The sequence below is a fragment of the Kwoniella shandongensis genome, chromosome 3 (genome assembly GCF_008629635.2).
Source record: "Kwoniella shandongensis chromosome 3, complete sequence".
NCBI classification, from domain to species: domain Eukaryota; kingdom Fungi; phylum Basidiomycota; class Tremellomycetes; order Tremellales; family Cryptococcaceae; genus Kwoniella; species Kwoniella shandongensis.
The window spans coordinates 1,244,677-1,270,859 of NC_089289.1; the positions used below are offsets into that span (position 1 = coordinate 1,244,677).

A 26,183-nucleotide genomic window follows, 5' to 3' on the forward strand; every position below is an offset into this window, starting at 1 on the left:
ATCCTCTCGTCCCGCGCCACTGATTCTTAGCCCGCTACTCCCCATCACGTGATCATGCCTTGACAGTCGTCAAAACCACCGTCATACTTGGCCTCTACTGCAGCAAGCCGTGCTAAGAACCCACGACCAACGGCAAGCCAGCTGTTCGACGCTCCCCCTGGCCCGAGCCAGGCCAAGAAAGCCACCTCGGCGGTCCTAGACCCGACCAAGGCGTCTATCCCATGCCCGGTTTGCCCAGATTTCACAGGGGTGAATGTCCTCGACCACTGCCGCAACAAGAGCAACCACCCTGGGATCCCCTTTGTCCAGTCGGACTTTGGACGATGCCAAAGCCTTGTTCAAACCTGTGAGGATTGTGGGACGGTTGTAAAGCCAGGCAAAGCTGCGCTGAGCAGTCACTTGACGGCATGTAAAGGGAGGACGGAAGAGATGGTCTGGAGGATGCTAGGAGGAACGGAGTATGTCATCAAGGACAAGGAAAGTGTTAGGACCTACAGGCTACCGACGATTCCGAACCTCTCCTCTACCGGTTCGATGCGTATGAAGGTCTTCGCGGCTGCCCCACCATCGGCAGCAGCTCCTCCTGCCCGCGCTCACCCGACACCACCCTCCCTCATGCTTTCACGTGACGAGCCACGATCAGACCCTATGGGCCCCCTAAGCCCTTCATCGCCTTCACCTTCTCCCCCACCAGGTGCGACAGCCCAAGCCCCGAGCCCACCGCCTCTCCCCAATCCAGCTCGAGAGCCCACGCGTCCGCCACAGGCTCGACCACCGACTCGACACACAGCCACACAGCCCGAACAAGGACTGACAAGCTTCGGCACACCGACACCTAGACCCAGGCTCCAGACTCGTGCAACACCTCAGTCCACTCCCCGTCAAGTCTCACGAGTGCATCAGCCACCGATACCATCACAACGCCTAGATGCCGAGACCCCCCAGCATACAATGACGGACCTCCTTCCTCTCCCAGGGTCCATTAAGCACCTTCATCCAAACTTGGTCCGTCCGTTTGTCACCTGCGTCAACCGCCTGGCGGCTAGGTATAATGAAGAACCGTCGGAAAGGGCGCTATTTGACATCCTGTCAGTTGTGAAAGTAGGGCTGGCGCCGGAGATGAGGAATGGACACACAGCGGTTGTTGATAGGCTTGCACAATTCCCCCAAGTATCATGGCCAGCTGCGCGTGAAGCTTGCAAAGGCCCTACGCGCAGCTCGACTTCGAAGGCAAAGCAGATGGTGGAAGCGGGTCTTATCAGCAAGGCAGCGAGGTTACTCACGGCAGACTCGAAGGTGGCGACGCTCGACGATAAAACCATCCAATCTCTCAAGGACAAACACCCAATTGGTCGACCCAGGCCCTTTCCAGACTCTGTCCGAGCCGACTCAGCGGTCCCCACCATACCCGAATCCAACGACATCCTCCTAGCCCTTAGGAGCTTCCGCCCCGACACCTCACCAGGCCCGTCCGGTTGGACGGTGAAGCTTATGACTCTGGCCAGCACGGAGGAACCATTCCGACGCTTCATCACGACCATGACGGCTAGGATAGCAACCGGGATCATGGAGGGCAAGGACATGCTACGGGTGGCCAGGCTTACACCACTGCTCAAGCCAGATGGGGGGGTCCGACCGATTGCTGTGGGGGAGATGTTTTACAGGCTAGCTATGAAGGCGATTTTCACCTCTAACTTTGACTCGGACAGCCTGTCGCCGAATCAGTTCGGTGTTGGATCCAAGGGGGGAGTTGAGACTACGATTCATGCGGTTCAGAAGACAATCGATCAACACCCAGCGTTCAGGCGCTTCAAGTACCTGACCTCGCTGGACGCCTCGAACGCCTTCGACGCTCTCTATCGTCACCTCCTGGCACTCGCCATTCGCCGGCACGCCCCGGGCTTCTACAAGGCAGTCTCGTGGTCATACGGCACACCCTCACAGCTCCTAGTACACGCCGACGGAGCAACTATCGAGATTGAATCTTCGGAAGGGGTTAAGCAGGGCGATCCGCTGGGCCCGCTCCTGTTCTCCCTGGCAGTCAAGGACGCTATCAACGAACTCCAGGCTCTACTGGGTGAGAAATACTCAGTTCTCGCCTACCTTGACGACATATTCATTCTGGGGGAGGACGACGGAGCGTTGCAAATAGCCACGGAGTATTTCGGAAGGGAGGATTCACCACTACGACTCAACCGCGCTAAATGCAAGCAAGTTACGATTGAGGACGTGAGGACGAGCGCTGGAGGATTTAGACTACTCGGTTCTTGTGTGGGGTCGTTGGAGGCCAGGCGGATGTTTCTGCAAGGCGAGATAGACGAGGTCAGGGAGAGCTTACAGCATCTTAATCAACTGCCGAAACAGCATGCTCTCCTTATCCTCCGATTCTCCTGCCAACAGAAGCTCCGACACCTCCAGCCTACACTATACTCGACCGATCTGGGAGACCTATGGGACCAACTCGACGAAATGCTCTGGGTGTCACTCGACGGCATCAGGGGTTTTGGGCCTGACGCTTCAAGACCAGCACTCGATCGACAACTTCTTTCCCTCCCGCCAACTTTCGGAGGCCTGGGCCTAGCGTCCCATCACGAATACGCTCCGCTAGCATATAAGGCGTCGACTTCGACAGCGATAACCTCGCTGCTCGTCTTGGTGGAAGGGCTGGATGAGCCAGTCGACCCTCTATCCCAACAGGAGCTATGTAAGGAGGCCAACAACATCAAATATAAGAAAATCATGGCCTCTCTACCCCTCCCCGACAGGATTTCGATGGTCGAATCGAGCTCACAACTGGGCAGGAAATGGTTGTCCGCTGTCCCTTCGGCACCCCGCTTTATCATCCCCGACGCAGCGATACAATCGGCCTTGCTGTACCGCACACTGCAGTCAGGCTATCGAGGGAGCTGCAGGAAGTGTACATCGACCAACACGCTAGGTCATGACGAGAACTGCGCTGGTCGAAGCCGCCACACCAAAGCTCGACACGACGCAGTCAAACACCGCCTCGCCTCAGCCCTTAAGTCGATCCCAGGAGCGTCGGTGGTGGAAGAACCGTACATGATCGATCGCCTGGACAGACTCAATGATATCCGAATAACCATGGATGACGCGGACAACCGACAAGTGATATCAGAAGAGTACGACCTGAAGATCGTTTCTCTGTTCGCCACGACATATCAAGAAGCGTTATGGTTGAATGGGAAGACTAGGGAGGAGAAGATGGAGTATGAGCGACTGGAGAGGGAAGGACTGTGGGAAGAGGATACGACTAGGAGGGTAATGAAAGTGCTTGCGCAGCAGGCAAGGAGGAAGGTTACAAGCCTACCGGCTGAGGAGAGACAGCGAGTTGAAGGGACGGGGTTGTTTACCCCTTTAGTCCTGTCGACTGGGGGGTTGCAGGACGAGGAGACAGCGATCAAGATCAACGAGTGGAAGAAATGGAACCTGCCTGGAGCAGCATACAGCTGGATGCTAATGTCAATCTCGGTAGCTTTAGTTAGAGCGAGGGCAAGGACTTTCCTTGCTCGAGCAGTAGTGTAGACGATTCTCTATTCCTCCATCCAGTAGATAGCTTCCCATAGCCTTTATACCCAGACCATGCATCTAAAATCCGCGAAGCGAAGCTCGCTATCGCCCGGTTAGTACCAAGGTCGGGGACGACTTGGGAATCCCGGGTGCTGTAGTTTGGTTCCATTACTTTTTAGGTATCATGAGACTCTGGATGACAGAGTGATGGCAGTCATGCTTTGGAAACTATCGAGTTCTGAGCGTTGCACGTCGGGTCCTTGGATATGGGATCTGGAACAGAACCACTTAGACAATTGTGTGCCATCAGAAGCATATACGACCTGAAAAGTATAACAACATGACGTGATCCGCACAACCCTGTCGCTTTGACAACTGATCGCAGTTGGCAGTCAACCACAGTATACAAAGCCTGTAGTTATACCTTCGGACGGGAGGATGACCTTACAAAATAAATCGCATTGCGGTGACCACTGCCAGTGACGTTTCTTGTACCGCCGGCAGCCGACGCCGGATCCAACTCAACGCGTCACAACATCACACAATCTAGATTTCGACGAGTGTTTCTCACCTCATCGTTAGATCTACAACTCTTACATTCATTGAGAATCACATCTTTATCTTTGAGACATAGTCTAGTCTTTATCAGGAGCTTGTGATATGCTCCATCGACGACCCACAACAGGACGGGAGTCCGTCTCTACTTCCTCCCAGCCTCCGCCTCCTCCGCCTGCTTCCTCCTCTCCCAGAGCGAACAAAACGTATACACCACTCCGACGTCAATCTACAAACCTATACGCTAGTAATACGCCTTCCAGTGGACCGAGAGCGAGATACAACGTACCTAGTCCATTACCCTCTCCACTGAACATCGGAGCTGGAGCTGGAAGTTCAGGAGGATACGCAGGATATAACAGCTATGGATATTCCGGTGGTAGTAGTGGTGGAGGAGGAGGGGGAGATGAATGGATAGAGTCAGGGGGTAGGGGGGTCAATGGATGGAAGGGATTCGTGAGGTCTAGCTTGGAAAGATTAGGCTATGGATTGAAAGATGCAGTGCGGTTGGAAAGAAGTTGGAATTTGGTTTGGAAGTGGGTTGGAATTCCTAACAAGGCGATCTATAGCAACCGAACAAAACATGACGATGCTGATACAGTTGCTGTGCGTAGCGACCGCGAGCTGAGAACTCTTGTGCTCAAATCGACGTGAGTCCTGATCCCTTCATACATCCTCGCGCTGTGACTTACAAGTTATCTGGTACTCGGCATCATCTCACACTGATGACACTTGCTAGGGTAATCAACCTAGTCTCACTTGTCCTGCTCTCCCTCTCCTCGCTCATATTCTCGCCGTTACTCGTCCATCCCATCTCACCGACCATGGAGACTCGTACAAAGGAGATAGGGATGTGGTACAACCTCTTGCTGAGCTGGCCCGTGTTTGTGATGTGTTTCTGGATCAATGTGAGTTGGTGTTTCATCTGCTCATCGAAGTTAGATACGAGCTGATCCTGTATGCGTTGATAGGCTTCCTGGGGCCCTGATATATCAAAACGAGCCGAAAAGATGCTCAACTCTTCGTATGTGCTTGATCCTTGAGGGCCTAAGCGTGGCCCGGTCCGCAAGCCATCAATACTAACTTCTTTCTATAGCTATCGATATCAACCTTCTCCGACGACATCACCTTCATCTTTCCCTTCCGACAGCAGTCAGACGATCACCGCATTCGCATGGGTGTTCAAGTCGCTGGCTAGGATTATGCTCATCAGCGACTTCACTCTGGTTTCGCGTCTGACCGGGTTGATCCCCTTCATTGGGAAACCAGCTGGTTTCGCCTACATGTGTATCATCAACGCATACTACTGTTTCGAGTGAGTACCTGTCCAGTCCCTGGTGGCGAGAATGCTGACGGATGAATGACTGGATTAGGTGGACGTTCTCGTCAAAGCAATGGCCATTGGATCATAGAATCACATACATGCAAGACAGGACAGCGTACATGCTTGGATTCGGTGAGTGGTCTTCATTCTGATCCTTGTAGGCACGCACCACTGATTGGTGACACCCAATTCAGGTTTCTTGGCCACATTCTTGACCTCTTTCGGACCACCATTAGTGAAAATGGCCATCTTCGCGTTGATATATCCGTTTGTAGGTGGCATGATAGTCTCTCGTCTCATACTCGCAGAGCTGACCGTAGATGACTCGCACAGTTCGTCATCCAAGCTCTTCAATCTCGACCGCCTTCCCCATCAAAATCCTCTCTTCTCCCTTCTACGCCCTCGCCTCACGCCTCTCTCCCGCCTTCTCCCTCAGGAGGCGTGGATCTAAGCTTGAATGACCCGTTCTTCGCATCTACCAATAAATCGCCATGGTCTCTCGGAGACAAATTCGAGATCAAGCTCCCATTGTTCTGGTTGGCGAGTTATGCATTGGAAGGTCTGAGATGGTTAGAGGTCGCTTTAGCGAGACATCTACGGTCTGGGAATGGAGGTGATTACGGCGGCGGCGGTGGTGGTGGTGGTAGTGGGTTGGGAATGAGAGGAATCGAGAGACCTGGGAAGAGGGCTATGTGAAGTCATTCATCATTATATTAGTATAACTTAGTTAAATTCCGGGATCACTTTCATCACACAAGGCAAGACGTCGTCATCTGTCTCATCTTCTTGAGTGTATCTATAATCAAAGCTGTAGATGCAAGAATCTAGATCAGTGGGAGACCAAAGGAGACCCAACCGTTGGCACTGGCGTTGAAGTTGGCTTTTGGCTTTGGTCAAGGGGATTACGACGCCAATTGCGCCGCGACGCGACGGCTATCACGCCATCTTCAAACATGTGACTGAAGGCACAGCGCATACTCTGTCAAGTTGGGCTGGGGGAGGTGTGGTAGTATGACAACGTGACAACCTTATACTAGATCAAGCATGTCAATGTTGTAGCCAGGTAGCGTTGCATTGCGTTCCGGCACCAGAACTACTATTTGGAGGTATGGAATCAACATGAAACCATTCATTTATTATTATATTAGATCATGCATGAATCTAGGATGGAAAGTCCGGACATCTGGTTAAACTGTGCGTTCCCTCTGAACAGGGCAAAGAGCAGAGAAGGAGAGAAGCGGACAGCAAGACAGGTACAGTACATGTCATATACATATTTGATATACCTGTCGTGTGTGGCTTGATGAAATTGGAACGGAATGATTTTGAGGCTTGGGAAAGATTGAAAGCGTGCGTAAATCGTAGAGTGTTGCACTGCGAATCTACAGGGTCCAGACGGTGTATATCGATACAGTACATGTACGATTAGGATCAAGGTCTAGGCCCTTGGTCTTTCTTGGCTGGCGGCGGGATGATAGAAAGTTGTATCAGATATGAGATGTAATAGAATAGAATGCGTGTGAGACATGATGATGATCCTTTTGCAATGCTATTTATTTGCCCTCGATCACGCTGACGAATGATAATGGGATGAACCTTTTCCATGTCATTTCCCCCGAAGACTCGCTTCACTTGCGTAAAGCTACCCCGTTCATCGTGCAATTTCGGCGTGTATAGTAATTGGAGAGTTTGCGTCGTATCTTCGATCCAAGGGGGGGGAGTCTGACCCTGAGATATTAAGGAATTGATTGATTGATTGATACGTCGGAGAAAGTATCTGTCTCATTCTGCGCATACGAGCGTTGTGGAGCTGGTTTGGTTGGTAGGTATCGAGTGCTGCAAGTGTGACAGCACAAGGCGGGTAACATGTGCTAGCTGCGGTTAGTCGATGGACTGCACACTAACTACACATGACACTAACAATCTAAGATAGATCCCACTTTCTGGCTCCGCTCGTTTGAGATGATCATGACAAGATCTTTACATGATATTCAGGGCAGTTAGTCTATCACTATAACATAAAGTGACAAAATAAAGTAAAAAGAGATGTACCAAGGCACCACATACATTCATTATTGTTACAGTCCCATCGATCCTCTCGTCCCTTTCTGAAACTCCAGCAAATGAATCCGACACCACACTCTCCCTCCCTCTTCCCTCGTCCCTTATCCCAAGCCACACGTGAAAGCTCCGATGAGTACTACTGTTGTCTGGCTTTGCATCCTCATCTTGGGTCTGTCCTTCTTACGCACGTCTCGGCCGACTGACCTTTGCTTCCAAGAACAGGTCAAGGTGACAAATTGTAATTATCCGCGGGAACCCCACGTCCTCGTCCTCGTGTCAAAGTCACTGTGCCCTTCTCCCTCCTCTGCTTACGTCCCTGCCCCTGGATTTTTATGCTTTCTTGTTCTTGTTCTCCTTCTCAACATATATACTGTATATCCTATACCGTGCATTGGGAACAACTGGACGGTCGATTGATTCATTGCGGGCATCGACAGCCGCAACAGAGTCTGCGCCAAATACGCAATCTTTCCAACACGGCACCTAAAAGCGAATTTACTTTTGAGTTGGCTTGATTTTGAGAGATTGGGATTGTCTGTGATTGCCGGGTTTATCGGCTTCTTTCTTCTCCCTTCTTCCTTCTCACCCCCACCCAACCCAACCCATCAATCAACCTTGCTTCTCAACACGCAATCGTCCTTGGAGTATTTCGCCGACCGATCAATCAGGATTACAACTATCAATTTATCATCGCTGCACTCCTGCAATCCACGACGTCGATCATCACCAGTAGTACTACAGTCTTTGCGCCAGCGCTATCGCTGGAACACTCTGTTCAACACAGAAGACCGCCAATCAATTCGACCGAATTCAGCGCCCGGTCAAGCAAGCTCTCATCGTTTCGTTGACGACCATCTCGTTCTCTCCAAACACGTACAGAGAACGAACGATAATGTCACACATGGCAACTTGGATGCAAAAACGAAACGATCAGCATACACAGCAGACGACCCCATCTCACTCGTCGTCACCTCGATACATTCAGGTTCATCATACCAATTAAGGTCGACCCTGTACCAGTGCGCTCGCACCTCCTCTTCACAATACACGACAGACTCACGCCAAGCCCCTGAGCTCTGAACAAGCGCAAGATCGCGATTTTTAAATCAGGCGTACCCGACCCAATCCTCCCTTCCAGGTGAGTAACTCTTGGTTCTCTAATTCTTCTTCCTACCTTCTGCACAATCCCACTGGTATCATCGACTTATCGGAGACCGGGGGTCTGCTCACTGACATGTCGAACGATTATTGGTATCAGATGTCCCACCCTTACCCTCATGCGGAAGGGTCACAACACCATCGACAACAACAACACCAACATCACCAACAACGTTTTCAGCAAGATCGAGCACCTCTCCCTCCTCCTGCACATTTGCAATCGTCACACAATGAGCTTGTGCCTCCGCCATTAGATCAACAATATCAATACTATCCCCCACCTCCCCCTCTCCCTCCTTCAAACATCTACTATGATTCCGAGACTCCAACACCTGGGCCCTCGGTCCGCGCACTCAACAAACCTCCTGCAGGATACGAGCCGAACCTCCCGCAGATCAAAGACGAGCCCATTTCAATAACGCTGCCGCAACACATGCCGCTCAGCTACATGCAACAGCAGCAGCAAGGCATCCGTTCGCCGTTCGAAACTCCCACAGGAATGCCGATGAACAGTATGGGATCGTCACATAGTGGAATCATGAACGAATACTTTCCATCTTTTGACGGCAAGACGACGATACATCCTTCCACTACTCAGCTGGACCCATTACAGTCCGGGATACCGTTGGTGAACAATCCGAACTGGGAATCGACCGTCCCGCCTCCTATATCGAACAATAAGACGAATGTCACTTTCTCAAGGGGGAAGTCCAATACAGCAGGACCTTCAGGAATAGGCGCAGGGGGATCCAAGACTTCAAGACAGCAATTCACGGCGTGCGGAGCTTGTCGGCATAGGAGGGTGAAATGCGATCTGAAAGATAAACAGGAACAGGCGGAAAAGCTGGCAGAAGAGGGTGGGGAGGATAATGGTGTCGGACCGATCAGAAAGGGATCAGGTGGTGGAAAGGCGAAAAGGGTGTCGTGCACCAACTGTATCGAACGAGGTTTGAATTGCATGTGAGTGTGAACATATCCCTCCTTCTGTGACATCGCTCATACAGGAGACTCGTAGAGACGAATTCGCTCCACTGAAAGCAGCCAAGCAATTACGACGTGGGAAGAGAATATCTGAGATCGAGATGCTCTTTGGGAAATCAGCCGCGAGCGCCGCGGTAGTTCATCGAACAGTCGAGCAGAGTTCGGATTCATCAATGAGTCCTGTCAAAGGGAAAGAGGTCGAGGTCGTCCTGCCAGAATTGACAAGAGACTTTTTCGAGTCGGCTTTTTTTCGTCGTTTCCAGATCCAACGTGAGTACATCACTTCAACCTTGTTGTATGATCTGCTGATGCGCTGTCCGTATATCAGGGCCCATTCTCGATCCTGCCCATTTCGTCGGACGATACTTGTCAAATCCTGTACCATGTGCTGCCGCGATGGGTCCAGAAGGTGCGATCCTATGTCACGTCCTCTACGCCTGGGCGGTCTCCTACGGCGTGGACGAGAATGGACTGCTCGACGTTCCCGAAGGAGGAGGCGCGCCGTTGGACGAAGTCAACCTCCTAGGGCCGAGTGAGAGCGAGATTGTGCGTGAGAGAGACAGACAACGGAGAAAAGACAAAATGCGGAAGGTGATTGAAGTGGTATTGAAGGAGATCGACGATTGTGGCGTGTTGAGAAAACCAACGTGGGATGGCGTGAGAGTCTTGTTGACGGTGCTGCCGCTAACAGAAGGTGAGTGACGGGTCAGAGAAGTTGCGCATCGTACAGTGTTGATCGTTCTCCCTCAGGTATCTCTACGCCGGTCGAACGATTGACTATGTACGAAAGCGCCATTTCGCAAGTGTTTCAACTGTGCTCCTTTGGGGGGTTGGACTATGATGGAGCACCCTCTGGGACTGCATCTGTGAACGGTGGACAGGACGATCCGCAAGATCTGGTGACGGTTCGCGTCAGGGTGTATTGGTGTAAGTGTAGCGGAGGTTTGACCCGTGGAAAACACACGCTGATTGCGTTATCGCTGTAGACGCTTTTGTGCACGAAGGGATCACTACCGGACTGAAAGGTGGAAGATTACACCTTGACGAAGATGACCTGGAGACAATGCAAGACTCAATCGATAACCGAGCGCTAGTTCGAGAATCAATCGCATTTCAAACATCGTCGAAATTCGCTACCGCACCGATCAACCTTGCGGTAAGTCTTCAATTATCTTGTCACACACAGGACCACGCTGACGGCTTGAAAATTAGCTCGCTTGTCGTAAAATCAACAAAGCATTGACTGGACCTGCTGCGAGGCGACGGACCACGGTCAATCCTGAGCTGGTAAAGCAGGCATGGGAGGCGCTGGAAAAGTGCTGGGAGACATTCGAAGATTTGAAATTCACCAGCCAAGTCGGGCCTTATACCAAGAGCGATGAGTTGATGAGGTGAGTCCCGAGCTATGTCCCTCACTGGTTGCTGATTCGTTTCGGCAGGTTTTCCGATGGGTGGAAAATCTTCTTGTTCGAAGCGCAAAACGTCATTCGTACCAATCTCGAAGATCGCTTATCCAAGCTGTCTGTCGCAACGACCTCTGCCCACATCACCGACTCGACGGCGTCCAGTCCCGAATCGGTCCATGGCGACTTGGTGACGGTTCAGCACTTGCTTGACATTGCGAAGAGTAAATGCGATGTGATGACGAAACAGATTTTGGAGATCGTCAAAAGACATGTTGGCACTAGGTGTGTTCTGTGTCTTGGAGAAAGAAACCTTGCGCTGACTCTGCAATAGGTTCTTCGAGTGGGACGCAAGCTTGGTCAGAGATGGAACTTACTACGCCGCGATGCTTCTCGCGAGGGAAGGCGGGTCTGACGAGGATATAGTGATTTGTATCAAAGCGCTCAACGTGAGTTGGTGCTACGAGTCATCAAGGTATGAGCTAATTCATAACTCTCAGGAATTACGATGGGCCCATTCCAGATCTTGGGATCGATCTGCAGAGTAAGTTGAATCGGCTAGAAATACATTTTTCGAAGTGATCTGACAAAAGTTGTGCTACAGTTTGCGAAGAGAATGGCAAGAACGTTCGTCGACAATTCCAGTGCCGCAGAGTCAGACTCAGTCTTGGGAATCAGTTCTTTCGGACCTCGCACGACTTTCGAATCATGACCAAAGCAGTCAGAGCGGACAAGGGTTTTCCGCCTCGGACGAACAGTCCGTCTCGACGGGTGAAGGATCTGTCTCACGTGTACATCATCAACATCAGCACCACCACCAGCATCGGGGCCAACATTATCATCATCCCCAGCACCCACATCATCACAAGCACCCTCAACAAGATACAAAGCCCCGTCATCCAGTTTACCGAGGAGGCGATACGACGACAGCTTCTTCCTCTTCACCATTTACGTCGCCGCAGATTATATCGCCCACATTCGATCCCAACGCTACTGTTCCAATGACCATGATGGGAAGATATGGACAACAACAACGAGCTCAATCTGCACCGGAGATCCAGATGTACCCTTCTTCGTCATCCGCATTCACGCAATCGCAATTGGAGATGGTAGGAGAAGTGGATGGCGAGATGGACGGCGATGATTCTTACAAATGGGTCGAACCACCAATTCAACATCACCATCACCCGCAACATCACCATCAGCACAATCAACCGCAACAACACTATCTTCAATCGCAAGGACAAGGACAACCGATCGGAATTCAGATGGAAATTCCATCATCGACGAACCCTGCTTATCAGATATATCAAAGAAACGATCTAGGTCCACCACCTCTCAATTCGTTAGATCTAGGTGTGGGAATGAATATGAACGTCAACATGGGTATGGGAGTCGGTGTCGGAGTGGGGGTGGCAGGTCCACAAGGACAATACGTGATTCAACAAGATGGATCACATGTTTTTGTCCCCTTCCGAGCGGAGTAAGACGAGGTCTATCGATGAGAAGTACATATCGTACGGGGGAAGAGACGGGCATGTCCTCATTGAGACACGACAAAGAGAAGACTGATACGAGAGCGGTGGAGATACTGTTATGAATGCGGGAAATGGTCACGGAGAGGACAATCTAAGAGAGAGCAGAAGAGGAGATCTGTATAATATATGCAATCTTGATCATATGCATGGCACTAGTAACGACTTCTTCCAATGATGCTTGGGTAATTACACTGCAGTGTGTCATACCACTGAGCAGTCATTGAACGTGAACCTTCATCGACAACTGACGACTGAGACGAAGCACGAAACATGCGATGTCTCCAATCTGGATGCACGTAGTCGTTGTCAATACCATAAATAGTCATACATATCTCATCTAGTCTACCTCTTTCTCAAGCTACCAAGCCAAATTAAAAGGGGGGATGTAGTATGAAGCAGACAAATGGAATAAAGTGAGCATTAAGATAAGATCGAAGAACGCAAAGCCGAATGACGAGACATGTAACGTTAAAACAAAGTATAACAAGAACAGAGAAGAGATGCAATACGAGAAAGGTTGAATTGCGTTGAAATGCAGGATGCCATGCGAATGTACAGATGCGATGAGATAGATCACTCGATAGTGAGGCCGATTGTCGGTAGACTATGACAAAGACGTACTGAGAATAGGCGAAGCTGAAAGCGGTGATGGATCTGCCAATAACGATCCTCCACCACTCTGGATCGAAGGAGCATCTGACGTCCTCCTAGCCTTTTTCGGTCCACTTGACGTACTGCTTCCCGCTAGACCATTGGAAGTGCTAGTTGGCGAACCCGGTTTCGAGCGATTGGAACCGCCCGATCCACCTGAACCACCACCTCCAGCACCGCCGGTGGTACCGTTAGCCTTGGTCGAGCCAAGACTGTTCTTTCGACTCCCTGGTCCTCCCTCTTTAGGTCCTGGTCCAGCTCGGTTCCTGTAACAGTTGAACGTCAGCATGATTGTGATAGTATCAGGTGCAATCCCGCTCACCTCTTCTTGATCACATCAGTCTTCAGCGACAAAGGTCGTACAACACCATGCAATTTCTACAACGCAGATATCAGCATCATTCACCCAACAATCTCCTTGCTGACCACCACAACTCACATAGAACAACCCGCAGGCATTACACAACGGTTGACCTTCCGGATCCCTTCGCCACAAAGGCGTATTAGTCGTTTGACAATTGGTACACATCGTCGGGTTCTCCCCACTCGACATGATCGACCCTGGTCCCGTCTCATTCTCATCTGACGCTGAATCTTCACCTGACTTGACGCTGCTGGACAACTTCGAATTCTTGCCTGTCGCCGGAGTATTCGTCGAGGCATTCCGAGCATGACCGCCACGAGAATTACCCTGAGCGGCCATCTTGACACCCTGCAGGTTCGGTGAACTGTTGGATCGAGCCGGCGGCGGCGGCATGGATTTGTTCTCAACCGATTTGCCTCCCACTGCTTTTGGTAACGGCCGAATAGCGTTCCTTGGCGTGGTCGACGGGGGTACACTTTGAGGTGAAGTTGCATTTGGCGAGAATTCGCTCGTCTGGCCCGGTACCGCACCGAGTACCTGACTTGGATTGATGTGAGTGAAAGGACTCGCAGCAGAGTTTGCGTTCAGGTACAGATGCATGAGCTGTTGGAAATCGAATGGATTGTCGCCGGTGGTCTGCGGCATTGTCATTCCAGGTTCCAGGCCGAAATTTGATGGCGAGCCAAACGCAGAGACGTCACCAGCAAGAGCTTGACTGTTTGCCCATTCAATCAACTCGTCAGGGGTGATTTCAGGTCCACTAGAATGAGCCGCGGGTGTTGTCGAGCTCGCGCCAGCAAGATCGAAGAAGTTCTCGTAGTTCTGAGGAAAGCTGAAAGTGAAATTGGAGGAAGGGAAGCCAGAATCAGCGTCGGGAAGAGGGTTGACATTGCCATCTCGAGGAGAAGCTTCCGCTTGCCGTTTTCGGGGGTTGTTGGAGATAGACTGCGGGGATGTCGAGTTTTCGTCTTCCTCCTCTATCATCCGGACAGTATGATCGAAACTCGTCTTTCGTACTCGTCGAGGAAGATATCCATATTGAGGATGGAAGTTCTCCTCTGTGTGACCGTACAAACCTGGACCTGATATTCCCGGAAGGTTCATTATAGCATGTTCCCTGCTGTTGGGGCTCATAGCATTAGCCAATGCCATTTGAACATGCTCGAGAGCTCCATTGTGACCATGCGCCGGCGCGGAAGCCGCAAAAGTGTCGAAAGTGGGCATATTGTGCAATGAAGGGTAGATGTCGAGTGATCCGTCAGGGTGCTTCCCTTCCTGTGATCGCGACTGGTAGGCAGTTTGTTGACCTGGATAGGAACTGGACTGCCATTCGGCCTGGTTGAGCATGTGTTGTCCCATCTCCGCGATTGGTGTCCCGCCTGATGCAAGTAGCAGGTGTGCGTGGACTTCACTGAAAGGATTCGTCTTGAACGGAAGAGCGGATCGTGATCGTGATCGTGATGTCGCTCGCCAATCGATATCCATCCCCATTCGCGACCGCGATCGACTCGCTGCACGCCAGTCAATGTCCATGCCGCTGCAGATGAGACGTCAGCGGACTGTACCATAGTAAATCAGAAGTCAACTCACTTTGGCGAAGGTGAACTCGTAGCTCCCGCAAATCCAACAATACGCGACTTCCCCTTTGACCTTCCTCTTTGCTGCTCTTCCACGGGTGGTTGCCGAACTTGCCGTTCCCGTTCCATTTGCCGTTCCCTCTCTCGTTGCTCCGCCTCTTCCCTCTCCTGTTTCTCCTTTGCTGCGGCTTCCTCCTCCTTCTTCTTGAGGGTAAGGTGCATCATACGCCACGTCAGGTTTTCCATCCTCTGACCATTCGGTAAAACATCTCTCGCTTTGGCGTACGCCTTCCACACCTGCGTTGCTAAAGGATCCTTCTTCGCCATCTCATCCGGTGATCCGACCTCTGGTAATGTCGGACTTGCGATGTCCCCCTGAGAAGGTCTACGCGTCCCTGGGTGAGACGCGAACGCGACAAGCGGAGGTGTAGTGAGGGGCGTAGATGGAACTCGAGTGTGCAAGAAATCATCGTTGAGGATATCGCTGACGATGTTGACTGCTTTGCCCTTGCGAGATGTGTTGGTATCTGGCGAGGAGGCATGTTGGGAGGACGATGCTGGGGTTGCAGCGCTCAAGGGTATCGGTTGCCCCATCTCCTGCTTGGCCTGTTGTCCCAGACCCATTCCTATGCCCATACCCATTCGAATTGCCATTTCTAAGCCGACACTGCCGTACTGCGCGAGATGTTCGATAGATATGCCGTCTGGTAAGGGTGGAAGGCCTGCGAGATTCACCGGAGGTAGAGGAGCTGGTGCTTCAGAACCCGCTCGGGATGGCATCTGTGAGGGCGGAAGACTGCTGGGACCTGCGGAGTACGCTGGACCTGGCGGTTGCGGCGCCTCTCTGCGGCGAGGGGCTATAGGGACGTATTTCGAGGACTAAAACTCAGTCAGCACTTACTTCGCACAGGTAAGGTAATAAAACGCACATCTGCCGGACTATCGCCTCCTCCAGGAGTCGTAGCTGGAGTATCCATGTATCCCATCGCCCTCTCAGGCAATGGCCACGGCGTTAATGGACCTGAGCCAGAAGCACCTAAACTGTTGCCGCTGGGTGATTGAGCGAAGCTGACGTTGCCAAATGGTCGGTGGCCATTAAGGCCGGCAGGATCGGCAACAATACCCGTTGACATAGGCGGAACCGCACTGGTAGAGGGGATCTGCTGGTTCTGCAACCGACGACTGAGCAGGCTTGCACCAGCTTGAGGTGGCGCAGGTGGTGATGATAGGAAAGGGGATATGAAGTCTAGGGAATTGCCGTCTGTCGCTTTGCTGTGACTTTGCTCCACGAGATCTACCAGACTAGCGAAGATACCAGGATCGAGAGGCGCGTCACCATTCACACTATTGTTGGTGCTGTTTTGTTGGACTGTAGGATGTGGTAGCCAATTGGTAGGGCTAGGGAGCGTAGACCAATCAAATGCGTTTTGAGCTGAACCATCCCACGGGGATGGGGGTGGTTCTATAGGGGTAGTCGACAGTTGAGGCTGATTCTGACGAATACCGTTATATTGATGGCCATACGGCGACGCTGAGAAGCCGTTGCGACCTACACTTTGATCGAGAGGCGTTAATGGAGTCGGCGTGTTTGCTACTGAATGGTGTTGAGACCCGGACCCCTCGAAGCTCTGGCGACCTGTACTATATGGTTGAGGGGGGTATGGGAAGCTATGACGGTTGATCGGAATCGAGGGCGACATGGCAGGAGTGGAAGGGTTGGAATGACGCGAAGATGAGGCGGATGGAGGCCTCTCAGGAACACGACTTGGTTTGGCATTCACAGCACCACTGTTCTGCCCTCCACCCGAGTCGACTGTGAAAGGGCCCTTCTTCCCGCCAGAGGTAGTGCGCCATGGGAGCTTGTCCATCTTGCCCGATGCAGAGTTAGCACTGCTACTGCCGGGCTTGGAGGTCTCTCGTAACGCCGAGGGCTTTGGTAAGATGGGCCGTAGCTTTGTTGTTGTTGTCCCGTTGGTGCTGACAGATGTCGTAGAGACGGGCGACGACTTGGAAGATGTAGTCGAACGAGGCGACGGACCGTTGACAGGTGGAGACGGCGTGGAAGTGGAAATGATGTCGGTTTACAAGGGGGCTATCAGGGGGGGGAGAAATGGTCCATGCGTCAGTGTCAGCAACAAGACAATTTACCATAAAAGGACGCAAAAAAGGGGAGCAGGACAGATCAACTGAAGGTGAAAAGGAGTGATGAAGGATCAAACGTGAAGCGAACATCAAGGATGCTTGTGACACATCCAACGACTTTCCATTCTTCGGCGATCCGGGACCTCCTTTGGTTTGGTGTCCCTGTCGATCTCGCGGAAGACGCCAAGCGTCGTGGAAGGCGAGCCTCGACTGCGTCTGTCCTTCTTCCCACGATCTCCACCACGTATCACGTACACACACTCACCTCTTTGAATGAGACTAAACGCTCCCTCCCCTACTCTTCTGCTTACGGAAAAAGAGTCCTATTGGTGAAGGCCTGCTGGTCTTCCGAGCTTTGCTTGTTGTCGGGTTGCAGAGTGACAGGTTGGTGATGTAGTTGAGATGTTTGATGCTTCAAGGACTGAGGATGTGTTGGATATGGTATATGTCGCAGGACCAGCTCGTTGATGGTCACTCGGAGCTGTTGCTCGTTCGACTGTGAGGTGGCGTCGGTAAGAAGAGGTAAACGTTGGATTCGCCCTTTTCCAACGTCAATGAGGCTGTCAGAGTACTGCTGTGATTTGAAAGAGCAGCTTGATTCGGTTTAAATGATGATTTCTTTGCGTTGGTGTGGTGTGAATATTTATTGCTTAAGTTATTTGTTGTTGGCTACAGACAAAATTGAGCAGGAGCGTTTGTTGCGATAAAAGCAACCGTTGGTGAGTCGTAATTGCTTGAGTGGATATAGCAGGTGTCTGTCTACAGGTGGTGGTTGTGCTTTGGTGGTTATTCGTAGAGCGAGCGAGCGAGCGAGCGAGTAGCAGCCAGGGTATGATAATAATAATTGTTTTTATTATTGTTGCTATTTCCTCCCTGCCCTCTTCTGCCTGATGGACGTAATATGCCCTGGTCAAAATTGAAAAACGGTTGGTACGGTGAGTGGAAAGCGCAGAGAGAGAGAGAGCGCTCTATTCCATATTTTGTAACAAGTTACCGTCAATTCCCTGAAGCACAGTTACCCGATAAGGCAATTGTACTTCCCACCTAATAACCGTCAACCGTCCCTTGCCCTGCTAGAGAAACACACCCCCTGCCTATACTTCAAGCATTCCAGTGGCAATGAAGCTGAGCCGCCTGTTGTCTGCACCATCGACCATCTGTTCAAGCTGCACCTTCAACCCCTGTCTTCCGCAGGCTTTCTGTCGTATGAGGCGTTTACTTATACCATCTTAGTGGGGTTCCTGCCAGCTGGAACATACAAAGAAAGGAAGCGAAGCTCATCTCTGGTCCCAATTCAAGACAAGACACTACGAGTACTTCCATGCTTTGTCCAGACAATCATCCTCTGAGGCGGTCTCACAACAAGAGAAGGAATGCGGGAACTGCAATATCGATCACCTGCGTGCTGCGACTTCCGTTTCTGACGATACCGATGAGTAATATCCCAAGGAGTACATAAGTGCAGGGAGTGACATGCAAGTACAAGTACGTAAACGGGTGAGCGGTGGTCTAGATTATCAGCGGGATATGTCTCTCTGTCTCTCTGCTGGTCTGACTGAACATTGGGAATTGTCTCGGATACATGAGCATTGCTGGTACCATTCATCTGCTAAGCTGTTGTACTTCTATTCATTTAATGTTATGAGATACTTCTGTCGCTGTCAAATCGAACGCAGCAAGCACTCGTCGCAATGTACTTCTGATCGACGCTACGAATGACAACAAAGCCTTCTCGGACGTATTTCTTTCCTCTTCTCCTCTCATTTCTATCGGTGTTGGTCGGTCACTTGGAGACATTTCAAGACGTGCTTGCCACGAGATTTGGAATGAACTTACCTTTTTCCTTTTTGAAGGATTTGTTCCTGACTAACCACTTCTAGGGATTCGGTATCTAGCTGTCTGTCTCCCTTGTCCCGTAAGATCCGGACTGGGTAAAGCCGAAAGAGCGTAACATCCTGCAACACTGGAAGTTGACCAATATGACCGCTCCGAATGCTCAAATCCTCACACTGATACCTTCCGTAGGAGATGTCTGTTATTTGATATCGCATACACAATCATGATCACGAAAAGGATCCTCGTTGGATAATATAGTGTGACCACCTCCAAAGTCATCACGTATGACGCTCCGTCGTGAGAATGGAGATATTCGGAATGATAATCAGGTATGTAAAGGGTTCAGGAGCCATAGACCCAAAGCCACAACGTGCCCCTCGTAAGAGGGTAGAGGGTCGATCGTTCCTGTCGATGGAAGGCGGTCATAACGTACTTCCCCCCCTCAAGGGGAGTCGCGCAGAGGTAACGTTATGCTTGTTATCAATTGATACGGCCGTATGCTATGCACCACGACGATCATTCATGGCGATCATCTTCGGTTCGTATAGTAACCGCTTAAGTTCTCAATACCAAGCAATCAACTTTCACACTGCATAACGACTTTTTGGTGGGTACAACAACTGCTCGAGCAGATATGCTATGCATTGTTGAGCATACAAGGTCATGAATTGCACTTGTTCGCTGACCATGAGCGGATCGACGATCATCAACTCCTTAGGCAACGCCTGTAGCTCTCCACGACTCGCTTGGTGGACAACACATGGAGCAGCGCTGCGAAGAAGAATGCACTTCGGTTGTTGGGAACAGAGCGACCAGTACGACGTGGCCCAACTTTGAATATTAACATTGTGTGCTCTGACTTAGCCCTGTTGTGAAGACTGAGTGGCAAGTTCAACCATGTTTATCCACCCTAGCTGCTCCCAAGCACGGACCTCTACGGTGGAGGTTGACTCAACTATACCATTCTATACGGCTAATGCAGCATTCCAACGACATTTCCACTCTTTGTCTTCTCCTTTACACCGTTATGGGGAACGAAGTCAGTCAAGAGTACGAATATCATCGCGAGTCGAGAGCTTGATCGGTGGTCGGAGCACCGTGAGTTTTCTCGTCTGCGAGACTTCGCCCTCGCCCTCTTGCTTCGTTTCCAGACGATCTCTTCATATACACATCGTTTGGACATGCTCTCCTTATCTTCACCAGTAGTTTCCGATTTTACAGCAAAACGCATCGCTGCGGTGTCTCCAGGGGGTTTGCATACGAATACCTAGAACTGATGAGACCTCCGTACTTGCTTTTAGGACTCGATCAAAACACCTTCTGACATGCCCGATCAGATGACTACCACTGGTCGCAAGCGACCTCGTTCGAGCTTACCCGATACGATCTCCAACAATCCCGTAACGACTCTCCCCTCGCACCCCTCCCAAACCAAGAGACAACGCATCTTCGCACCGCTCAACATTCCTACCGAAGTCCTAAACATCATAGCTTCCTACTCTGACCTTCCAACACTCGGAGCGATGATGACAGTCTCGCAGGACGTATACAACATCGCGGCGCCTTACCTATACGATACTATCACAATCACGACCGAAAAGGCAGCAAAGATCTTCATGGGTACAGCGACCACACCCAGGGACTTCCGAAAGCGCCGAAGCCACACTTCGTATCGACCGACCAGCTGTTCGAGGCGAGAAGTCCCGCTTTGGCCGGAAGTACCTATCGAGTCTGATGACGAGTCGGATGATGAACCCGCATGGTATGAGGTTTCCGGTCCTAGCCAAATTGTGGACTATCCGTCACGAGAGTCCATTACTCGCAAGTTGGCTCTTTTCCGGCATACTAGACGACTCATCGTAGAGTCGATACCATCGACCTCAGTCTCGACCGATTTGGCCGCTATTAGGACAGCGGGTCCACTATGGGATAATCAGCTCGTCTTTCCTCTCACGAAGATCATCTGCTTCTCACAAACGGCCAGCTGGCAATTCGCCGATTGGTATGACCGACACTTAGTAAGGCTGCACCCGTTTGGGATTGCCTTGAGAAATTGGATGAGACCCGCCCATTCCTGTATAACCTACCCGTACGTGACCGAAGCCAATATTCATGCCTACAACACCGCCAGACTCGGGCATCGTGCGGGATACATTCCAGAATCTGCCTTGAAGAGCCGAAAAGAACTCATCCGATTCAGGCTCAAAAACTTTCTGGAATCGGTCATCCCTCGACCTCCTGACTATCTACCTCTCGTTTCCAAAACACGTACGTTCCACAACGTTCGTCACGTTCAGTATTACTTCCGAAATGGATCAACTCGCTTGTTTATGACGACCTGTTCTTGTACTGGCAGGCACCCATCGGCTGGATGCCTTCAGCATGTTGACATGCAAAGGCGATTACAACAAATGCACGAAATCGCTGATCACAGAGCATCGGAAAGACGAACTTGCAACAAGTGGGAGCTACCTGTGGCAGACAAGGAGATTGAATTCATAGTTCCCCTGGCGGACGCGACGCATTTGGAGGACGTAGGATCCGAATGGAGGAAGATTGATGGCGAAACGTCGCGACAGACCCCAAACTGGTCATCTAACGAATTCAAGATGACAACTTGGGACGAAGCTGCACTTTGTGTCTGTTGCGGAAGCAAGGAAGGGATTTGAGGGGAGGTTATTGATTGTTAATTGTAAAGTACGGTGAGATGAACGAGTCATGATAGGCATGATATCAGGCTGATCGCCTTTGCCAATAGAGACGAATTGAAGAATGGCCTCGTCGCCACCAATATACAGCAACATGTACTATATGCGACCGCTGAAATCGACCTATAGTTCTCTGTTCCTCCCTCCACATCCTTTGTCAAGCATCATCGATGCTACGTAGTGTCATGATAGCAACCATTTTATGCATTCCCTCCATGTTAAATCGTTAAACCGACAACCTGCCATAAGCGGAAAGTCCGTTAGCTCCTCATAATCTGCGCGGCTGGAAAGGATTTAACCATCTCCGGGGTCTCGTCTCAGCGCGGTTGCAATTGTTCCGATGTATGGGTCACTCAGTCCAATCAACCTTAACTCACCCACCCTCTTTTTTTTTTCTTGTGGCAAGTAAATCTCACGTGGTAAATTCGTGTTAGAACCATCCAAAGAGACTGACTTGACTATAAAGGCTGATTTAAACCTGTGCATTTACCTTTTCTCCTCTTTTTTTTTCTAACTTGCACCTTCTTTCCATCGCGTCGCATTTATTTCTTTTTCCTGAATCACTCATTTAACAAATCAAGCCACCCCTTATATACATAATCTCACTTCTTTCCATCGCGTCGTAGTTAAAAGTCTGCGACTATATACTTCTTCGACCCATCATTCATATCTAGTTTCATCAGTATCAGCATACATCCAATCTACCGCATTGGCATCAACATGACTCCTTCACCTTTTGCCGCGTTCAACAGCCACAACGCGATGGCTTCCGGGTCGAGCTTCAAAGCCAAGAGAAAGAGGATGTCATGGGGTATGGACGAGGAGGAAAACACCAAGGTGAGTGGGTGTCACCCTACCATCCATCTAGCGGTATCTGCCAATCGACTCTGTCCTTTCTTCCTTCCCTTGTCCATCCTTTGTTTATGCACCCAAAACAGAAGTCGAGCTGACCCTCTTCCTGTTCGGCAATGATAGCACATACGAGTCCGTTCCCCTGTCCTGACTCACCAACATTCGTTCACCCTTCCCGAACTCATGACGGACCACTCGAACTCTGCTTCCGACGACGATCAAGCCATGGACCAGGATATGGACATGGACGGCGATATGGATATGCCAAGGAGCAGTTCTCCCGTCGGACCCCGATCGCCGGTTGAGAGGTGTGTCGGGTCGTACATGTACGAGTCGGGTGGTAGTGGTGGATTCGGATTCGGACCTGGTGCAGAAGAGGATGAGATGGAGATGATGGATGATATGGGTTCTAGTCAGATGAAGTGTGAGTAACGGAGGATCTTCACCTCTTCTATCGTTGCAATGTCATACTGAATTTTCCACCCATTGTTAGCAGCCTATCCTGACTTGCCCTTGTATCCTTCCATCACTCCCCACCCGAACCCGAACCATTTCTCGAACAAAGGGTTTCAATCCACCCTCACCGCTCATCCTCACTCTCACACCACCAACCCCAACTTTGCAGCCGCAAGTGGTCGACCGACCTCCCCCCTCGCCGCTCAACCCTTCTCCACCTCACTCGCAGCACCAGGCCAACAGATCCGCGGTATTCTCCAACCTACCGCTTCGGCACCTCTTCCGCCCAACGCGACCGAGGTTGACAAAGCGAGAGCTCAACATGGGCCTTGGTGTAAGAGTATTCCGAGGTTGGTACTGAGCGATTACCCAGACGCGGCGACAGGTCAGAGATCTATGTGGAGTATCTGCGGTGATTGCGGAGCGTGTGAGCGGGCCGAGTGAAATGTCAGTGTAAACCAAACAAAACCTCCTGGTGAGGAAAGTATATAAGGACTGTTGTAAGATGTTGTAGTCATGGTCAGTATCCAAATCAAAAGTCGTATCAGTATTTTAGTATATCAAGTCGTGTGCATGCAACATATGTGTTGAGAGCGTGTTCAGTGGTATATGATATTTTGATATGCGGGGTATCTCGTATGTGCTATTGCCATTCTCGTCAGCTAAGCAAAATCTAGATCGGCATGTGGATCACTCACCTGACAAGCTTATCTCTTGGAGCGGACAGCTCAACTCAAGCATTCATCTCCTCTTCGAGATCTCTCAGAAACTCCTCGGCCTGCGTCACCGTCCTATCCCCACTACCATCCATCTCATCATCTTCATCCTCTCCCTCCGCTTCTCCAAGATCATCATCACCTCCATCGGCTTGATGTCCAGGGATGATCTTCTCCGCACCTCCTTCTTGGTCGATAAACCTAAATCGTCCAGCTTTACCGACCCGTCGCAAACTCTCTTCTTCTTCTTGTTCGGCCACAGCTCGTCGGGCTTGGTCAGAAGCTAGTTGAGCGGCTGAAGTGGGAGGAGGAAGGTGTTGCGATCGAGGTAAGGAGGAATGTATGAATCGTTTTGCGGCGGCTGAGTTTATTTGGGGTCGTTCTGTGAAGCGGGAAGAGGGTGGGTCAGTAGGCGTTTTGCATTGTACGAGGCAGACGAGGAGAAGGGTGGGATATTTGAGGGGTACGGATGGGTATAAGAGACATAGGAAGTGCAAATCGAGAATGATCTTTGCCGAGCGAGAGCCTTTGATATCCTCAGGATGGTGATCAAGAGCGAGTGTGAAGAGATCTCGCTCAATGGTAGCAGAAAAGCGAGAGGCACTTACGTGTCTCGGGCTCTTCGATAGCCCTCACTTTCGCGTAGTATGTCTTTATTCTCTCCTGCAGAGGAAGAGGAAGATCAGCAACCAGAAGCACTTTTCTACTGCGCTTCTTGTGTTCTTACCAACTCTGCTGCGACGTCATGTTTCTCGGGATCAATACCCTTGGTCTTGAGGTAGACTATTGTATCGGAGAGAGCAAATCAGCTTTGCCATTCACACCACTACGGAGCAGCCTCCAATCTGCCAATCATCAAGAGCAACAAGCTTGAATATCGGGCAAGGCCCTGATATGGAAGCGTGTAGAGGACTCACCCCATATCAAATCATTGATAGCATACGCCACCAACACATCCATCTTCGCCCTCTCCAACGTCGGTAAAGCACTTATCGTCTCGGTCCATGTCGACGCTGATGATCCGACGAGAGGTTCGAATGCCTTTTCCAGCACATCGAGCGAATCGGTCAATGAAGAGAGAGTTTGTTGCGGTGTGATCTCGGTTTCTGACATGATTGCTCTCACGTTCGATTTACTTATGAATATGAATGGTCTTTGAGGACGGAAGTGAAGTCAACGGATCGAGGGGGATGGAGGAGCTCTTTGGTACAATACAAGAGAAGGTGGTGTCGTGCTTCGAGTGAAAACAGACCAGCCGAAGTGGAGGATTCTCAACTTTTGCATCGAGGTGCAAGGCGGCAATTACGTAACGTATCACGAGCTGACCTGCTGTATTACACACAGATTTGAGTTGCATTGAGGCAAAATCTAAATAGGAATTTGGGTATCTCTATATACCATGAGCTATTGTAAGATTGTCTTAAAGGATATATCGGCCTGATGTTAATGTAATATAGTGGAACACTTTGCACCATTCACTGTTGAACGGTGCAAAGCGCCACTATATTGCATTAGAATTATGCCGTTATATCCCGTAAGGAAACTGCTCAATAGCTTTATAGTATATAGAGACAACCAGATTCCTATCTAGATTTTGCCTCGATGCAACTCAAATCCGCGCGTAAAACAACACACCATGCTATGTATAGTAACGCTGTGGCACTCCACCGTTGTACCTGTCATGACCCCATACAACTGAACAAACAACTTATGCCATGACACCTCGACTCGGCCTGCCTTCGAATAGTTCGACCCGTCATCCATTGGGAACTAGTTCGAAGTCGGCCCAGGGATGACTGTCGTAGGAGATGACTGATCCGGCTGACTAATCATTACCACGGTTCTCGTAGCATCATTGGTACTTATATACATGAGTACAGGACTCGTACATAGTTATTCCTGTGACGTCTGTATATTCCTCTGTCTAGCTCACTACTATTGTGCAAGTGCAGTGTTCTGCTAGTCAACCCCAAGTCTCGTACACTTGGTACTCAACTTGTACAATTCGGGATAGGACTCTGTCCTATTCGTATTCCGTATTGCCCGTTAAGGCCCATCAACGGACCCGCCTCTGACAGTCCCACTCCTGTCACATACCGGCACGGACTAGGGGGGATCAGGGGGGACGGAACTAGATCAAGGGGTGTCCTACAATAAGGACGCGCCTCTGGCTTGTTGACATGAGTAGAGGGACTGTAACCCACTGAGGTACTGGAATGCGACTGGGGCCCAAATGAACAAGATGTCAGGTTCAAACCGACTGTGTGACTTTTGATGTTGGAATCAAATTCAATCCATGGCTGGGGAGAAGACTAACTAATGGCCAGAAG

At 50.6% G+C, this 26,183-nt stretch overlaps 6 protein-coding genes across 6 annotated transcripts; 4 read left to right on the forward strand and 2 right to left on the reverse strand.

The window, feature by feature from the left end:
* Window positions 1–4,188: 4,188 nt before the first annotated feature.
* Window positions 4,189–6,103, forward strand: CI109_101838 (uncharacterized protein; the record flags this gene model as incomplete). The annotated part of the gene is made up of 8 exons (XM_032008133.1): window positions 4,189–4,619; window positions 4,698–4,733; window positions 4,823–4,991; window positions 5,055–5,107; window positions 5,180–5,398; window positions 5,457–5,539; window positions 5,602–5,678; window positions 5,741–6,103. The coding sequence occupies 8 exons, from the start codon at window positions 4,189–4,191 to the stop codon at window positions 6,101–6,103; spliced, it is 1,431 nt and encodes a 476-aa protein (XP_031857556.1).
* A 2,602-nt stretch (window positions 6,104–8,705) lies between these two features.
* Window positions 8,706–12,500, forward strand: CI109_101839 (uncharacterized protein; the record flags this gene model as incomplete). The annotated part of the gene is made up of 10 exons (XM_032008134.1): window positions 8,706–9,589; window positions 9,645–9,880; window positions 9,939–10,304; window positions 10,361–10,537; window positions 10,597–10,766; window positions 10,823–11,001; window positions 11,050–11,298; window positions 11,348–11,462; window positions 11,514–11,557; window positions 11,618–12,500. 10 exons carry the CDS (start codon window positions 8,706–8,708, stop codon window positions 12,498–12,500), a joined length of 3,303 nt encoding a protein of 1,100 aa, XP_031857557.1.
* Window positions 12,501–13,155: 655 nt separating this feature from the next.
* On the reverse strand, window positions 13,156–17,011 carry CI109_101840 (uncharacterized protein; the record flags this gene model as incomplete). The annotated part of the gene is made up of 5 exons (XM_032008135.1): window positions 13,156–13,468; window positions 13,525–13,580; window positions 13,642–15,103; window positions 15,157–16,022; window positions 16,073–17,011. The coding sequence occupies 5 exons, from the start codon at window positions 17,009–17,011 to the stop codon at window positions 13,156–13,158; spliced, it is 3,636 nt and encodes a 1,211-aa protein (XP_031857558.1).
* Window positions 17,012–20,018: 3,007 nt separating this feature from the next.
* Window positions 20,019–21,790, forward strand: CI109_101841 (uncharacterized protein; the record flags this gene model as incomplete). The annotated part of the gene is made up of 2 exons (XM_032008136.2): window positions 20,019–20,219; window positions 20,423–21,790. 2 exons carry the CDS (start codon window positions 20,019–20,021, stop codon window positions 21,788–21,790), a joined length of 1,569 nt encoding a protein of 522 aa, XP_031857559.2.
* A 759-nt stretch (window positions 21,791–22,549) lies between these two features.
* CI109_101842 (uncharacterized protein) lies at window positions 22,550–23,581 on the forward strand (the record flags this gene model as incomplete). Its single annotated transcript, XM_032008137.1, has 3 exons — window positions 22,550–22,666; window positions 22,805–23,105; window positions 23,175–23,581. The coding sequence occupies 3 exons, from the start codon at window positions 22,550–22,552 to the stop codon at window positions 23,579–23,581; spliced, it is 825 nt and encodes a 274-aa protein (XP_031857560.1).
* A 289-nt stretch (window positions 23,582–23,870) lies between these two features.
* Window positions 23,871–24,966, reverse strand: CI109_101843 (uncharacterized protein; the record flags this gene model as incomplete). The annotated part of the gene is made up of 4 exons (XM_032008138.1): window positions 23,871–24,235; window positions 24,462–24,516; window positions 24,581–24,636; window positions 24,771–24,966. The coding sequence occupies 4 exons, from the start codon at window positions 24,964–24,966 to the stop codon at window positions 23,871–23,873; spliced, it is 672 nt and encodes a 223-aa protein (XP_031857561.1).
* Between the last annotated feature and the right edge of the window lie 1,217 nt (window positions 24,967–26,183).